Raw genomic sequence first — 17181 nt, 5'->3', positions numbered from 1 at the left:
AGATAACCGCTGTTAAACATTCAGCGTATTTTGATTCATGATATGTAGTATTTTCTATGAAATTAGTTTCTTTCAAAGAAAATACTATCAGGATTTTTGGTCCTGGGAAAGATAGGTAGACATACATAAAAAGAAATCCGCAGCCAAAAGGGGAAGATTATGAAACATCCTGATGTAGAGGAAAGAAAGAGCAACAGACTGAGAATAGGACAAACAGACTCAACCCTGGCCCTGATGCGCGACCATAAACCCTTGGCCTCTCCTGACTCCATTTTTAGGTGAGATAAGAATACCTACTTCGCCAGCCTCTTTGGGAACATCTGTGAGACAGTGTGCCCGCATGGGTTCTATTGGGGTTTTTATTTGCTGGAGCTTTGTTTTGTTTTGTTTTGTTTTTCTCTGCTTGCTCAGAAGATCACCTAGGACGCATTTGGCAGTGAGAATCCCAGATGCACTCACTGAGAATCCCTGGGGTGGGGCCTAGGATCACAAGCAAGGGCATCCACTAGAGTAAAAAGCACTGCCTTCCTTTCTTCACTGCTGTGCTGTTTAACATCCGACACCAGCAGTGTGGATAACAAATGAGAATTCCTATTTTAAAAATAGATTTCGGTTATGCTTAAAAAAAGATGTCATTAAAAGAGACTTCATGGTACGTATGGAAGAAAACTTCCCTTAGCAAAAGTCATTATTAGTTATATTTGAAACAAAGGACTGGAACTCATTTCTATCCGAATGCGCCTCCATGATTCTCCTTCCATCTCAGGCCACAGATCAAGGTGCACTACATTAAATAAGTAAGCATTAGAGTAATCTAGTTTATCTCATTTTTAAAAAACAACTCATGAAAACTGGTTTGTGGGAGATTTCAAATTCTCTCTCAAATTGCCCCCTCCATAGAGACTACAATGACTGGGCAAATTTTTATCCCTACTTTTTAATCACACAGATAACTTTATTTTCTTTCAATAGTTCAGTTTAGGACAATTCAAATTAATACTTGTTAGGTACCAGCTTCAATATGCAACATATGCCACTTATATAAAATGTATGTATCTGAAAGATCCAGAAGGCTAGGCACCACCAGAATGCTTGCCGTGAGGTTTCCCTAAGTAACAGGATTTCAGATTCTTTTTCATTTCTCATGTTTACATGTATTTATTTTTATTTTTATAGTGAACAGCACTACCTATATAATATTTAAGCTTTAAGTTCTTATTTCAAGAAGAAAATGCAGGCTGGTGTGGCTCAGTGGTTGAGCATCGACTTATGAACCAGGAGGTCAAGGTTTGATTCCAGGTCTGGGTAGCAGGCTCTATCCCGGGTGGGGCATGCAGGAGACAGCCGATCAATGATTCTCTCTCATCATTGATGTTTTTCTCTCTCTCTCCCTCTCCCTTCCTCTCTGAAATCAATAAAAATATATTTTTGAAAAAGAGAAGAAAATGCAAAAGCCTGAGAATTCAGTAAGGGTACATAACATAATTAAAGAATGTTAAAAGTTTTTAAATTTTTTATTTTCCAAAGTCAACAATATCAGAGAAGTTTTAAAAAGTGATTTTTCTATTTGGAGAAAATTAATAACCTTTCACATATTCTGCCAAGAATTCTAAAGCTCTTTAGCTTTAAAAATAACCATGTTTTCAAAAGCTTTATATTATTGGGTCAACTGACAAACGAATACAGACAGTATTTGATTTGATTAAATCATTGCATCAATGTTAAATTTCATTAAGTTGATAACTATTCTAAGGTTATGTAAGACAATGTCCTTGGTTCTTAGGAAATACACAAGGAAGTTTCCAAAGGTAAACGGGCATGATATATGCCACTTAATCTCAAATAGTTCAGAAAAAAAAATGCATAACAGAATGAATGATAAAGCACATGCTAAGTAGGGGAAATGTTAACAACTGGTGAATCTGGGTAAAGGGTATGAGAGTTGTTTGTACAATTTTTGCAATTTTATGTAAGCTTGAAATTATTTCTAAATAAAATTTAATTGAAAAAAAAGCAAGAGAGAAAATAACATTCAAAATTGTCCTAAGAAAACACCATCACACTGGACAGACTTCAAGCAAGAGTTTATTGGGGGAAGAGGGTTTGGAAAGCAATATATTTTAAATTGTGCTAATAAAAACACACCCAGGACCAACTCAAGCAAGACATTTAATTAACAATCCAGAACGGCTGGCATGGCTCAGTGATTGAGCATCAACCTATGAACCCAGGAGGTCACGGTTTGATTCCAGGTCCAAGCACATGCCCAAGTTGCAGGCTGGATCCCCAGTGTGGGGCGTGCAGGAGGCAGACGATCAATGATTCTCTTTCATCATTGATGTTTCTATCTCTCTTTCTTTCTCCCTTCCTCTCTGAAATCAATAAAAAAAATTTTTTTAAATGAGCACTCTAGTAGAAATATGTGAGTCCTAGATGTAGTATTTTATAGCGGCCACATTAAAAATTAAAAGAAACAAGCGAAACTATTATTAATATATTTTACTCTGCCAATATATAAAATATTATATTTTAATATAATCAATGTAAAAAGTGTTGAGATATTTTGCATTTTTTCATACTAAGTCTTCAAAATCTGGTGTGTATTTTACAATTACAGCACACCTCCAGGCAGATGCTAAATTTTCATACGAAATACCTGATCTGCATTTATAGTTCATAAAATGTACAGTTTAAGAAGTGGGTTCACATAGCCACGCTGTTTCAAACAAGTTAAAAGTTTCCCAATCACTCATTTGAGTGTCAGTCTTTAAGTGGAAAAGTAAATTAATTAAAATTAAATATAATGGTAAATTCATTCCTCAATCTCACTATCCACAACTGCAAGCTCGGTAGCCACATGTGGCTCCAATACGGGCAGACGGGTTTAGATGATGAAACAAATTTCCTCTATGAAAGGAGGACCTGACTGGTAAAACTTAGTTTATCATATTTATCAAAAGATTTCTAAGATAGTTATGATAAAATGAGGACTGATATTCCTATCTCCAAGTCATAATCAGACATTCCCTATACCACCACTCGGAAATATACCAACACAAAGCCTTCTTTACCTTCTGCTGCAGCTGTCACACTTGGAGTTTGACTTGTCTGAAAACTGGCTATCAACTGGCCCACTTACTTATAAACGTGGCAGAAAGAGCTCAAGCTCTGGCTCTCGTAAGTCTCAATGTCCACTTTATACAGTGCAGAGTTTCAGCACAAATACCATTTGAGAATCCCAAATGGAAGCTTGCACACAACAGGATTTGTCTTGGATTTAAAAGAGGAAGTGACCCTGAGTACAGAGGTGTTTTTTTTCTTTTTAAACAGGTGTAAGAGATTAATCCAGTCAACACCAAGCAACACTAAAGATTCTCCATTTAATAATTCTGTGCCAAGCAACTTGATCAGGGATTTGGCTAGAATCCCTTTGGCTAATCTCAATAAGGATCTTCCCAGAGATATCCACGTTTAGGCCATACTCATCTCAATTAAGGCTTATGCAATCTTTTGCCTGACAACAAATAAGTAAAATCAAAATATATGCAAATGAGTAAAATTCTGCCTGCTTCACAAAAGACAAAAACATTTGAAAAATAATTTAGTGCGGGCAAAAATATAGTTCCCAAGAACAGGAGTTACCATAAAATAGCATTTAGAAACCGTTCCTGGGATCCTACTGTCTAGCCAGGCTTTTCAACTGAACAATATTGGGGGGTGGGGGGGGGGGGAGGTAACAATCAAAATCTAATCCACAACAAATCCTCATATTGTTAGTTCTTTCTCCATAGGCATACCAGTGTTAATATGCTGCTTACAGTTGAAAGGAAGATGTTCTTTACAACTGATGAATCCTTTTATTGTGAACTCACCAGTGCCTGAAGTTACTCATCCCCCTGGGAAGTGAGGTCAGAGTGTGAACAATGGTTTTTGTCAGCTTTAAGGTCTATATTCTATACAAAATCCCTTTTTCCCTTCCCCTCCCACTGCACTGATCTAACTTGCTTTCCTGCGACATCATATTGGGGGGAGAGGGGGATCGTTAAACATCTAACTAACCATGGTGCGGAAGCAAAAATAATCATCATTGAAAAGCATTTTTATATCAACATTAACTACTTCTACTTAAAACTTTTCTCCCTAATGAATCAATTTCTTTTCCCTAAACCTTTCCTTAAAGCTTTAAGCAGAACACAAACGTTTTTAAGCCATTCCATCTGAAAAAAAAAGTTTGCTCTTGGTTAGATTTTATTTCACCCGTGGAAATGTGTAAGCATTCTGCAGAACACATTCCAACTTGCGGTTTTTATTAGGAAGTCTGTCAATTCCTAGGTCATCAAATCCAGGTCTCACTTCTCTCTGAAATCAGCTAACTCCGCAGAAATGGTCATTTAAAAAAAAAAAAAAAGTAGTGAACAGGGAAAAGAAATATAAACGACACACACCACAAAACACTCATTCCATGCAGCCCAACAGGGCAAGCGCCATTTCAAGAAGGCAGGTAAAAATCAGGTCCCAGGTCCCCCCCCCACCACCACCACGAGCAGATGCGTTTCCAGGGTGGGAGCCAGACGGAGCCCACCCTGACCCCAGCGACCCGCGTTCACGCAGCCTCCACGCCAGCACCGCCCATAACCCAGGCCACTTAACCTACCACCTGGCGGCACAAAAAAAATGCTCCCAGGGTCATCAGATGCACAACTACTTAAGAGAATGACAGCCAAAAAGTAGGATAACCAAAAAGGAGGCTTCCTCTTCCCTCCTCGGGGAAACCCCACTCTTAAAAAGGGAGCACCCCTACCACCAGAGAAGGGTCTCCCCCCCCCCCCCCCGCTTTTTTTTTTTCCAGACTCAGGCAAACAGCTCTTATTTAATAATTCCCCTCCGGGGCCGGGTGCCAGCGCGGAGGACCTCCTGGAGAGGGAGGCAGGCGAGCGGGAGAGGCAGAGGGACATCCGCGGCCGGGCAGGAGCGCTCTCGCCCGCAGCCCACGCGCGCTCGCCCCTTCGCTCGGGAACCTCGGCGGCGCTTCCACGGGGCCACGCCGGGGGAGCTGCACCCCACACCGGAGCCCACCTCGCCAACAAAGGATGCCCCCAGCCGCTGCCCCGGAGGGAAAGCCAGCACTGTCCCGCCGGGGAGCGCGCTGCCCATTCGCCACCGGCCACCCCGAGGTCGGAGCTGCGGACCGAAGCTCGGCTTGTCCCGCGGGGGGTGGGGTGGGGGGTGGGAGAAGGAAACGCGGTGGCGTCTGGACCGCGCGGGGTTCCCCGACGAAGCGGCGGGGCCGCAGGCGGGATGGAGGCTGCGGCGGCCGAGGCGGGTCCGCCGCCCCCCGCAGCCCCGATGCCTTTCATTTGGCCTCTGCGGCGACCGAGGCGGCCCGACATCCCTCCAGCGCTCAGCACTGCACCACGCAGGGGCGGAGGAGGGAGCGCCGGACCCGCCGCAGCCCGGACCCCCGCCTCCCCGCGCGGCTCGCCCCCAGCCCGCCCGCCCGCCCGCCCGCAGGCCGCGCTCCCACGGCGGGTGAAAGAGGCTGCGCTCGGGCGCTCGTCCGCTGCCCACCTCGATATAGCCGGCCAGCGCCGCGGCGGGTGCCGTGAGCCCGAGCAGCAGCAGGACGAGGAACCTGCCCGTGGCCGCGGCGGCCGCGCTCCCGGTGGCCGCCATCCCTCCGGGTCGCTCTCGCGCTCGGCCTGAAGCTCACACACGGAGAGTAGGACCTTTCGCTCCGCGACCCAGAAGCATCTGAAGCCTGTTCGTCGCCGCCCAGGGGGTTTTACAGCGACCGGAACTGACTTCACAAAGCCACGCCCTCCTCCTTTACGGCCCAATGTCGGCCCGTGGAACCTCTCCAAGACACCGCCTCCTGGCCATCCCAGACCCAATCAGGGAACGAGAGAGCCTGCCCCCCAGCCGCGCGCGCCAGGCCCCGCCCCCGGCCGCTGACAGCCCCGCCCCCGCCCGACCCTGGGCCGGGAGGTGCGGAGGTGTGCGTCGGGTGGGCTCCCCGCCCGCTTCGGCCAGGGTTCGAGCTCGCAAATACCGCCTACACCCCGCGCGATCGTCAGTCCCCGCAGCGCTGGTCACGCCCCGCTCCCCCGCCCCTGCGGGGTATTTTCAGATTCCTTTGGGTACCGCCCTCCTTTTGGTTCTGAAAAAATGGTTTTATTAAAAACAGGATTTACAAACCAGGATACATTTCCCCCCCAAGTCCTGGCAGGTTACCGGAGGCCCTCCCCCAAACAGGGAAGGGTAAATGAGGCAGTTTCCTCCTCTCCCGACCCCTGTGCAGGGCGCGCCCCCTTCCCAGCGCGGCTCGCCGGGAGCCGGCTTCGCCCTTTCCTCCCCGCGGTCCTGGGCGGTGTTTTCCACGCTTTTGACCTCTGTTCCTTAGGCCTTATGCTCACCCTTCCTTCGCAGGCCGCTCGCGCCAGATTTGGCTGCCTCCCACTGGAGACCAGTGGTGCAAGGACCACGTTTGACCTTAAGCCCAGACAGGTCCCCTTTCCTGCGTTAGAGGGAAAGATCGTGTTTCTTTCTCCTTCGAGTCAAGATCGCTAGCAAGAGAACAGCTTCTCTGTGCCTTCTGGCTCCACACTGCATTTCCGCTGGGAAAACGTTCGGCTGCCCCATTTCACAATTGGCACGCCCTCACCAGGGCTTTGTTTCCTTTCAACAGCCGTGTGATTTATAACCCACCCTCTTAAGAGTCCTAGCTAGTCCCTTTAGGGTCCAACCAAATAAATAGCAGGGCCTCGGTCCCAGAACACAGTCCAAGGGAAGAGACAGTGTCCATAGGTTCAACAGAGCGGAGCAGTGAGAGCACTGGATTTTCCAGCCTCGGTGCACGCCCTGCACCGTTCCTGCTGGTTAAACAGGCTCGGCCCCATTCCCCAAGGGCAACCCATACCTTTCCATGGTAGCCCTTCCTAGGCCTGCAATTCCACTCTCCAACATGTACCTGTTGAAAGCATCCGCCTTCATCCTCTGCTCAATTAGATGCAATATCATCACCTCCAGAAGGCCCCAGAGTGCTGTTTTCCACCAGAGCGCTTGCTCCCTTAGGGATTCCCAGACTTTTTCTTATGCCACCGAGGAGACTTCAGTAAGTCACACTGCAGGGCCCCCACACAGGGGAGACCTCAACATGTTTTTCTGCAGTGTCCCTTGTCCACCCATCCTCGTTCGCTGGCCTGGGGCCAGGTCTAGTCCACTCCACTCTGTTCTGCACTGCACCTGCACCCGAGGCTGCTCTAGCCAGGGTAGCAGTCTTAGCGGAAAGGACAAGTGTGTCTCCAGAGCCAGAGGGGAGCTGGGGTTATAGAGACAGAAGTGCTCCCTCCACCCCATCCCTGATTGACCCGTCCTCATGCAAATGAGGACTCCAAATCCTTTCAGTTTGACCGGTCAGGATAGAGATGCTCTGATTGGTTGAAGCTGTGCAACTCCATGTGGAAAGCCTCAGTCCTATTGGTTGAAATAGGATTCCAGGAACTCCTTCATAAGGGCTGGCGCAGAGGGCAGAAACAGTGCAGGCAGGCAGTTCAGCACAGAGGCAGGTAGTTCGGTGCAGGCTTTTCCCTCACATGCGGTTTGTGTGAGAGGCCTCTGTGGAGGAATGGCTGTTTGGCTCCGCTTTGTTTGTTGTTGTTTTTTTAAATTTGAGCACCGTTCACCACCAGGAGCTGGTCTTAGTAGGTATCTCCTCTCTCAGGGTCCATATACCGAATGAAACCAATTATGCTGGGTTCTGGTCCTAGTACTGTTGCTGTGGACTAAAGTGTAACCTCCCCCAAGTTCATATATGTTGAAGCCCTGACCCCATCCCCACCCCCCACTGTGATGGTGTTTGGAGGTGGGGTCTTTGGGAGATAATTAGAATTAGAAAAGGTCCTGAGGGTGGGGCCCTCATGATGGGATTAGTGCCCTTATAAGAAGAGAACAGAGAACTTGCTTCTTCCTCTCCATTTCCCGAACCCTCTCCCATGTGAGGACAGAGTGAGAAGGAGGCCAGGAAGAGAGCGCTCATCAACAAACCATGATCTTAGACTTCCCAGTCTGTAGAAATCAATTCCTGTGATTTAAGCCACCCAGTCTGTAGTAATTCACTATGGCAGCCAGAGCTGACTAGTACAGCTGTGCAACTATGAACAAGCCACACCCTTCATCATTTGGACTCTCCTCTGTCAAGTGTGAAAATTAAACACCTATCTGCCGGCTGGCGTGGCTCAGTGGTTAAGCATCGACCTATGAACCAGTAGGTCACAGTTCGATTCCCTGTCAGGGTACCTGCCCGGGGTTGCAGGCTCGATCCCCAGTGCGGGGCGTGCAGGAGGCAGCCAACATTATTGATGTTTCTATCTCTCTCTCTCCCTCTCCCTTCCTCTCTGAAATCAATAAAAATATATATTAAAAAAAATTAAACACCTGTCTCACTTCACTAATTTGTGTACTTCCATGAAAAATGAACGTACAACAGTGGAGATCATGAAGAAACTTGAAGAGGTGAAAGGAGGGTGAAGCAACACATTACCAAGTACAAGTGTTTCTAGGAAAGTATGTGTGGAAACAGTGTCACGTGACTGCGCAAGGTGCAGATCTGTTGTGGAGCCTGGGTGAGTCCTGTAGTCCCCCTGGGGCCTGTTTCCCTGCCCACAAATCAGGGACTTGAGCTTGGGGGGCCTCTCTAAATGCTGACAGAGAAGCAAGTGACATTACTGAGTTCAGAGCAGCGGCCCCGATATTTGTGCTTTTGGGACTGTCTATTCAAGACTGAACTCTAGTATCGTGGGATTCGACAAGGAAATATGGGAAATGATGTAGGGAAGTGTACCTTCTAAAATTAGTTAGGTCCTGAAAAAAGTTTAGTTGCATTTTCAGGTCCCTGAACGATCACTAATAGGAGTTTATTGCCCCGTTTATCAATATTCTTAACTTTAAAGTGTTACCCCCTTTTTATTAAATGACACTGAGAAGCCCATACCTATCCTTGCAATCCTCAAACAATCATTTTCCATACTAAATATGCTCAGGGCAGTTACCAAGTCATTTGAAGAGTAGCATGTTTTCATTTTATCACCCTTTGTGGGTAAAAAAAAAGTCCTAAAATAATCTCCTGTTTCTTTTGTCTTCTTAAAAATCAGACTTTCTCCTAAGAGTTCTCTTCCATGGACACTTCAGAAGTTTGCACTTCATTGTTGGGGGGAGGGGGGGTGAGTAAAGTGTATGTCCCTAAATGTATACTTCGATGTATACTTAGGTGTATACGTAGATGAGCAGCACTCACTCATTCATTTGATGTTTTCTTATCTAACACTTATTTGTGTGAGGTAAACCAGGTTGTTGCTCCTAAATCAAGATGCTTTTCCAAATCAACTAGGAAATTGAATAAAAAGGCAAATTCCTAAGCCCCTACCTCAGAAATTCTAAATCACCAAGGATAAGGTGATATAAAGGAATCAGATGTCAGAAAATATTAATCTAAAAAAAATCCCTCAGTGGAGCCCGGCCGGTGAGGCTCAATGGTTGAGCATCGGCTCATGCACCAGCTCAATTCCCGGTCAGGGCAGATGCCCAGGTTTTGGGCTCGATCCACAGTGTGGGGTGTGCAGGAGACAGCCAATCAATGTTTCAATCTCTCTATCCCTCTCCCTTCCTCTCTCTAAAATCAATAAAAAATATATATATGTATGTATTTTTAATTGGCCATTCTTTTTGCTCCCATTTTATTTTTTATTATTATTATTTTTTAATATATTTTATTGATTTTTTACAGAGAGGAAGAGAGAGGGATAGAGAGTTAGAAACATCGATCAGTTACCTCTTGCACACCCACTACTGGGAATGTGCCCACAACCAAGGTACATGCCCTTGACCGGAATCGAACCTGGGACCCTTGAGTCCGCAGGCCGACGCTCTATCCACTGAGCCAAACCGGTTTCAGCTTTGCTCGCATTTTAATGTAGCTTTGTCATATTCTTTAAAATCACACTTCTATTCATAAACAGAAGCCACTGTATAAAAATGTGACTCAAGGAGTTAGAAAGTTACCTTAGCTGCCCCGTCTTTCTCTTCTGCTTTGAAGTCTTGTGTGCTTCCTGTTACTGATGATAGAATCACTTCTCAGAGGGACATTGGGCTTGAAGCAGAACAGGTTTAACTTTATATGATTCATATCTTGACTAGGCAATTACGATTTAAATATTTTAATTTAGAGTCTTTTTTTCTTCCTCCTACTGGTCTGGATGACAGAACACCCAAAGTCAGTAATGCCAGAGCAGGGTCTAGGCCTGGGAAAGAATCTGGCCCCAGAGTATACATGGGAATACCTTTGTTTTCAAAGATAATATCGATTTAACTGATCACAATCTGGGTATGTAGGCAAGTCTGAAATACAGGCTTGAAAAACAATTTTAAACACACTACACATACACTAAGTTTTGTTTCGATGGTGAACTGGTTTACAGGCTTAAAGGGAATAAGGGTGGTAAGGCCTGAAACTTACGACACTCTTAGGGGCCCTTGGAAAGACAAACAATGTAAGATTGTTGGGGGTCTCTGCCAGGGCCTTGGAGGAGACTGGGGCAAGAGTGGCCCCGAAGCTTAATCATTATTAGCTCTGAGAAAACTGCCTCTGGCTGCAAATCCCTTTTGGAGGAGTTGTACTTGCATCGGATTCTGTCTCTTCACCTACTTTCATTTGTTGTCCCAGAGTCTTTATTTGAAAGAAGCCACCTGTTCCTTGAACTTGGCGAGTTCTGCCTCTATGCATGGCCACTTTCTCAGCTGCCCAGAATGATGCCACATGTGTTAGCGCTCTCTTTTGGTGTTTTTTTGAACGATTTCTTCTGCTTTCTGTGTAAAACATATAAAATGAGGATTAAAATAACCTTAGTGTGGGGAACTCCTTGCACTAATACTTCTTTTTTAAAAAAAATATTTTTTTTATTGATTTCAGAGAGGAAGGGAAGGGGAGAGAGAGATAGAAACATCAACGATGGGAGAGAATCATTGCTCCGCTGCCTCCTACACGCCCCACACTGGGGATGGAGCCCACCACCCGGGCATGTGCCCTGACCGGGAATCAAACTGTGACCTCCTGGTTTATAGTTCGATGCTCAACCACTGAGCCACTCCAACTGGGCTAAAACTTCTTATTATTGGTGATTTCTATATAGGATTGCTTTTCAAAAAAGCTGATAATGAAATAACTCAGCTTGAGACGCCCCAAATCGAACAGTCTGAAAATATTTGGGTCATCTTTCTACCCCGGGCAGACAGACGGACGTTCTTTCTATAATACCCATAATGGAAGGCTGCAGAAACACAGCTCTGTGCTTAGAAATGTGGTCACTTTATTGAGCGAATCTTCATCATCTATTTGAAGATGGCTGTCATATCCCACCCTCCCCTCCCCATTCTCAAAGTCTTTTCTTTCATGTGAACAGACTCATTTCTATAATTATTTTTCTGGTGACGTTGTTTCTAGACCTTCTTACCATCTATGTGCCTCTGTAGACATTCTAATTCACCTATCAGCCCTTAAAAATGTGGTTTCCAAAATTCCTGGCTGTGTGACTTTAAATGATATAATTCCATCAAAGATCAGCACTCCCTTTGCAAAATAAGATAAGGCCTTTTTAGCAGAGATCTTTATACAGACTAATTGGAACAGTGGATAAAGCTCTTACACGTTTCGCCCAGTGTGCAGCACATAATAAGTGCTCAACACAGAACAGTCGGTAATTGTGGTTGGTTGTTTATGGTGGTGATTATGCTGGTGCAATTCAGCAAAAGAGAGAATTCAGGGGGAGAAGCAAGTTTGGGGAAGAGATAATGAGATTACAACAGGAGCTCATCTTTATATAGTGCTTTTCAATTTTCTTTTGGATCCATTATCTCATTTTGTGTTCAGAAGAACCCTGTAAGTTTCACTTATTTCATTTCTAGGACTCCACTTAAGGAAAATAATCCAAAATGTGAATAAATAATGGAAAATACTTCTAAGATATGGTAAATTTTTAAAAAGTAGAATGCAAAATTGTATATATAGATTTACTTCAAGTAGACATTTAAAGTAACCTGGGAGGAAAAAAACACATTTTTTTTTTTTTCTGGAGAGTTGGATTGTAAATAATTGTTTTATTCTTCTTAATATATTTCTGTGTTTTTCAAATTTCCTATAATAGATATGTATAGAGGGAGGAACGTACACTTTTTTTTGTCTTATTAACAATGCCTTGTTAAATAGATGGGTTAATCATTATCACCTCCATTTTATAATACTAGCACTTCTATTGATAATAATAACTAACATTTACCTACTACTTACCATGTACCAGGCATTGTCCTACGCATCTTCATATATATTCTGTGTAGATATGAGTTCAGAATTTATGAGAATTGTCTCATTTTTATGTATTTGGCTGTAATAATAGAGATGTCTACTCAAACTGGCTTAAATGAAAATAGTATTTATTGGCTTACATGACTGGAAAGATCTAGAGGTGAAGGGGCAGAGAGCAGGCATCGCTCCAGCTAGGAGTTCAGTTCGCACCTCTGTCCTGGTCTTCCTCACGTGGCAGCTTCATCCACAGGCTGGCGCTGAGTCATCTGCAATGGCTTTGGATCCTACTCTACATCAGCACAGGAGATCGGCCAGAGGAAAAGGCAGCTCCGAGCCCAGGTCTTCCGAACAAGAGTCCTGCGGTTGTCTGATTGAACAACTTAGGCCCCATACTCACTCCTGAGTCAGTAACTGGGATATGGTGTGTGGGGAGGGGCAAAAATATGACCTGCTGGGTGTTCTAAGTCAACCAGGACCTCCCAAGGCTATGGAGGTGGGAGCAGCTTTGGGGGAAGGGTGAGAACTGAATGAAAATCAAATAGGAAGGGAGAATTGGGAAGAAGATACTAGGTGGGAAATGGACAATGTCAAGGACTATATTTCTCAACATTTAGTTTAGCTTGGATCTCACTGCCAGGTTAGCCACAAATTTCATCTTCCCTCCTTCCCAAATCCCCTTCCTGGGGTCCTCATTTTGGTCCTCTCTTTGTTGTTCTGTGCATCGCTAAACGTACGTTGATGAGGTAGTCTATGAAACCACTCAGCTTTAAATTACTTGAAAACCTTTGAGTTGAAGATAAGATGTAGAACGAACTAATAAGTCATATTCTTCTTTCTGGACATATATTGGCAGCGTCTGTTTGTTGTTTCAATTAAGAAATGTCAGTGAGCGAGCCCGGCTGTCTCAAATAGAGCCTGACAGAGGAAGAAGGATTTGGTGGGACCCCCAGGTCAATCACTTCCTGGTTGTTTTTGTTTGTTTGCTGTTGTTTTGTTCTGTTTTTAAACATATATATAATGACTGCATTGAGATGTGGTTTACATACCACACACCTCACCCATGTAAAGTCTACAACTCAACTGTTTTTTGGTTTACTCAGCGTTGCGCAACTATTATCACAATCAATTTTAGAACATTTCCATTACACCCAAAAGAAACACTGAACCCATTAGTAGTCACTCTCCATTTCCCCCAGCCTCCCTCCCCCAAGCCTTAGGCAACCACTAATTTACTTTCTGTATCTACAGAATTGCCTCTTCTAGACCTTTCCTATAAATGGAATCATAAAATATGTACTTTTTTTGTGACTGGCTTCTTTCACTAAGCATAATGTTTTCAAGGTTTAAACTATATTGCAGTGTGTGTTAGTACTTCATTCCTTTTTATTGCCAAATAACACTCTATTATATGTGTGCTATCACATCTCATTTATCCATTCAACGGTTGTTTCTGCTTTTTTAGCTATTATGAATAATGATTTCATGGGCATTTGGGTACAGGTTTTTGTGTGGACATATGTTTTTATTTCTTTGGGGTACATACCTAAAGGTAGAATTTCTGGATCACATGGTAATCTTCTGTTTTGCAGATCAGAAATTTGATCTTATTAGAACCCTTGCAGTACTATCTCAAGGTAACCAGAGTCAAAAGAGCTTGCCATCTATACTAATAAAAGGGTAATATGCTAATTAGACTGGGAGACCTTCTGGATGTCCTTCCAGACAAAGCCATGGGGGTGGGGCTGAGGCAGAGGCTGTTAGAGGCGATCAGGTCAGGAGGGGAGGGCAGTTGGGGGTGAGCAGGCTGGCAGGCAGAGTGGTTAGGGGCAATCAGGCAGGCAGGCAGGTGAGCGGTTAGGAGCCAGCAGTCCCGGATTGCAAGAGGGATGTCCAACTGTCGGTTTAGGCCCGATCCCTGTGGGACATCCCCCGAGGGGTCCCAGATTGGAGAGGGTGCAGGCTGGGCTGAGGGACATTCCCCCGCCCCCCCATGCACGAATTTCATGCACCGGGCCAATAGTATAGAACTAAAAGATAATACACCAATTGACGATGGGATTACAGATTTCAGGAGACTAGAATACTCACACTAGCTGTTTTGGGAACCCTTTTCATACCAAGGCATGTGAGAAACTAAAAATTACTTCATTTAATTTTTATTTATTATTTTAAAATATACTTGCATTGATTTCAGAGAGGAAGGGAGAAGGGGAGAGAGAGAAATAGAAACATCAATAATGAAAGAGTATCACTGATCAGCTGCCTCCTACACGCCCCACACTGGGGACTGAGCCCACAACCCAGGCATGTGACCTCCTGGTTCATAGGTCGACGCTAAATCGCTGAACCATGCCAGGTGGGCCGTTTAATTTTTAATTTAATACTAACAACAAGTCTCTGAGGCTTAGAGAGATTAGATCACTTGTTCCATGTTACACAGAAATTCGGTGGAAACAACAGGATTTGAACCTAGGTCTGCCTCTTTGCAGAACTGTCTCTCTTGAGTACAGACTAGACACTGCTTAAACACCGCCAAATATTTCCCTGTCCATTTGTGGGAAATAGGTATTTCCCGTCTTTTCACCCACAACACTGTCCCTTCTGCAGGGGCCTGCTTGAAATAAGTATGTGCTAAGTCTCAGTGGCTTCACTCTCAGAAGGCGACCTGGCACGGCATCCGAATTCTGGAGGCGCTTCCCCGTGGCTCTCCTTTTGGGAGCAGTTGCTCTGATCACATTTTCTGGCGCACCTCCTCAAAAGCGCAGTCAGCAGCCTTCAGCGCGGCTCCTGGACGCCTGCCCTGGGGACACTGGATGATGTCTGTACTATTTTAAGATGAAAAGAGCTCTGCATCCAGCAGCCCAGAAACATAGTCGAAATCAGCTTGTAAATCCCCCCGTTCCATTTTACATGATGAGGGTTGCTGCAGACTCGAGCTGTTTCCAGATAATGCTATATAGCAAGCCGGTCTCGCTCCTTTTTTGGATGGTTGCAGACCAGACAGGAGCTCTTCCACCGAGTGGTGACTAACCCCGCCGTCAGGCCTTCAGATGTTGCTGATCTCGGAAGGACCAGATGGGCTCCAGATCGTTCCAGAAAACCGGGGTCGTGGCAACGGCACGTGGCTGGTATTCACACACTCAGTTATACAGCCACGAGAAAATATTACGAAACGAAGATTCATTGGAGTTTTGTTAAATTTGTTAGATGTGACCACATTATCGTGGTTATGCGAGACAATTTTTCTCCTTTGAAATGCACACTGAGAAGTATCTAGGGGTGAAACTGAAGAATAAGGGGTGGCTCCTGGATTAAGAGCCCGTGAGGAGCAGGCAGAATGGAATGTTTGATTCAAGTACAGTTGACCCTTGAACAATGTGGGGGTTGGGGACACCAGTCCCCATGCAGTTGAAAATTCACATGTCACTCTTGACTCCCCAAAAAACTTAACTACTAATAGCCTGCTGTTGACCAGAAGCCGTACCAATAATGTAAACAGTGGCTTAACACATATTTTGTAGGCTATATACACTGAGTGGCCAGATTATTATGATCTCTGAACACATAATAATCTGGCCACTCAGTGTATATCCTATATAATAATCCTATATAATAAAAGGCTAATATGCAGATTGTCCCCTCCACCAGGAGTTTGACCAGCAGGCAGGGCCCGGCCAACCACCTATGTCCCCTCCCCCTGGCCAGGCTGGCTGGACCCCACCCATGCACGAATTAATGCACTGGGCCTCATATATATATATATATATATATATATATATATATATATACACACACACACACACACACACACATATATATATATATATATATATATATATATATATATATATATTATATATACATACATATACATACATACACACACACACACACACACACACACACTGAGTGGCCAGATTATTATTCGTTCAGAGATCATAGTAATCTGGCCACTCAGTGTATATGGTATACTGTATTCTTACAATAAAGTAAGGTAGAGAAAAGAAAATGTTATTAAGAAAATTGTAAGCCCTGGCCAGTTAGCTCAGTGGTTAGAGTGTCGGCCCGAGGACTGAAGGATCTTGGGTTCGATTCTGGTCAAGGGTATGTACCTTGGTTGCAGGCTTGATCCCCAGCCCAGTCAGAGTTCATGCAAGAGGCAACCAATTGATGTGTCTCTCTCACATTGATGCTTCTCTCTCTCTCCCCTCACTTCTACTCTCTCTGAAAATCAATGGAAAAAATATCCTCAGGTGAGGATTAACAACAACAACAAAAAAATTGTAAGAAAGAGAAAATACATTTACAGTATTTATTGAAAAAAATCACATCTAAGTGGACATCACAGTTCAAACCTGTGTTGTTCAAGGGTCAACTGCAATTTAAAAGTGCATTACCTGAATCATTGAGGTTTGATTATGTGTATACTCTTTCAGATCTGCTACAAATATTTACGTTGAAGTACACAGAGAACAGTAAAGATAAACTATAAGACAAATGTATCAACTGACATGTTTGGTAAGGATAAGTGATACTTAAATACTTGAAGATCAAGTTAACATCACCAAATAAAAAGATTAGAACAATTTCAAGTCATAAAGACTATGTATGGGGCCATAACCCATCCTTACAAGAGGAGTTATTCTTGTCATGGTTGTTTTTAATATTTTGCTCTTGGCTGCTGCCCTCCACAGATTAAGGTTGAAGCTTTTAAGACTCGTGAGTTTGAATTATCAGTGATGAAGGGTGAAGATAAGTCTAAGGATTCATGCCTTCAGCAATAGGTTTCCTAAATAATTGTTCATCATGCCATTTTGCTTAGTTCTTTG

At 44.3% G+C, this 17181-nt stretch overlaps 1 protein-coding gene across 4 annotated transcripts in view; it reads right to left on the bottom strand.

Moving 5' to 3' along the window:
- APLP2 (amyloid beta precursor like protein 2) overlaps window positions 1-5758 on the bottom strand; it is a 58570-nt gene extending 52812 nt beyond the window's left edge. For all 4 annotated transcript variants that reach the window (XM_079762734.1, XM_079762735.1, XM_079762736.1 and 1 more), the window contains exon 1: window positions 5569-5758. In XM_079762734.1, coding sequence (XP_079618860.1) covers window positions 5569-5673 — 105 coding nt within the window. In that variant the 5' untranslated portion in view covers window positions 5674-5758. The remainder of the gene's footprint in view (window positions 1-5568) is intronic.
- Between the last annotated feature and the right edge of the window lie 11423 nt (window positions 5759-17181).

This window comes from Cnephaeus nilssonii (assembly GCF_951640355.1).
Source record: "Cnephaeus nilssonii genome assembly, chromosome: 22".
Lineage (NCBI taxonomy): Eukaryota > Metazoa > Chordata > Mammalia > Chiroptera > Vespertilionidae > Cnephaeus > Cnephaeus nilssonii.
Note: the sequence above shows the minus strand (reverse complement) of the source record. Positions and strands in the feature narration are given on the sequence as shown.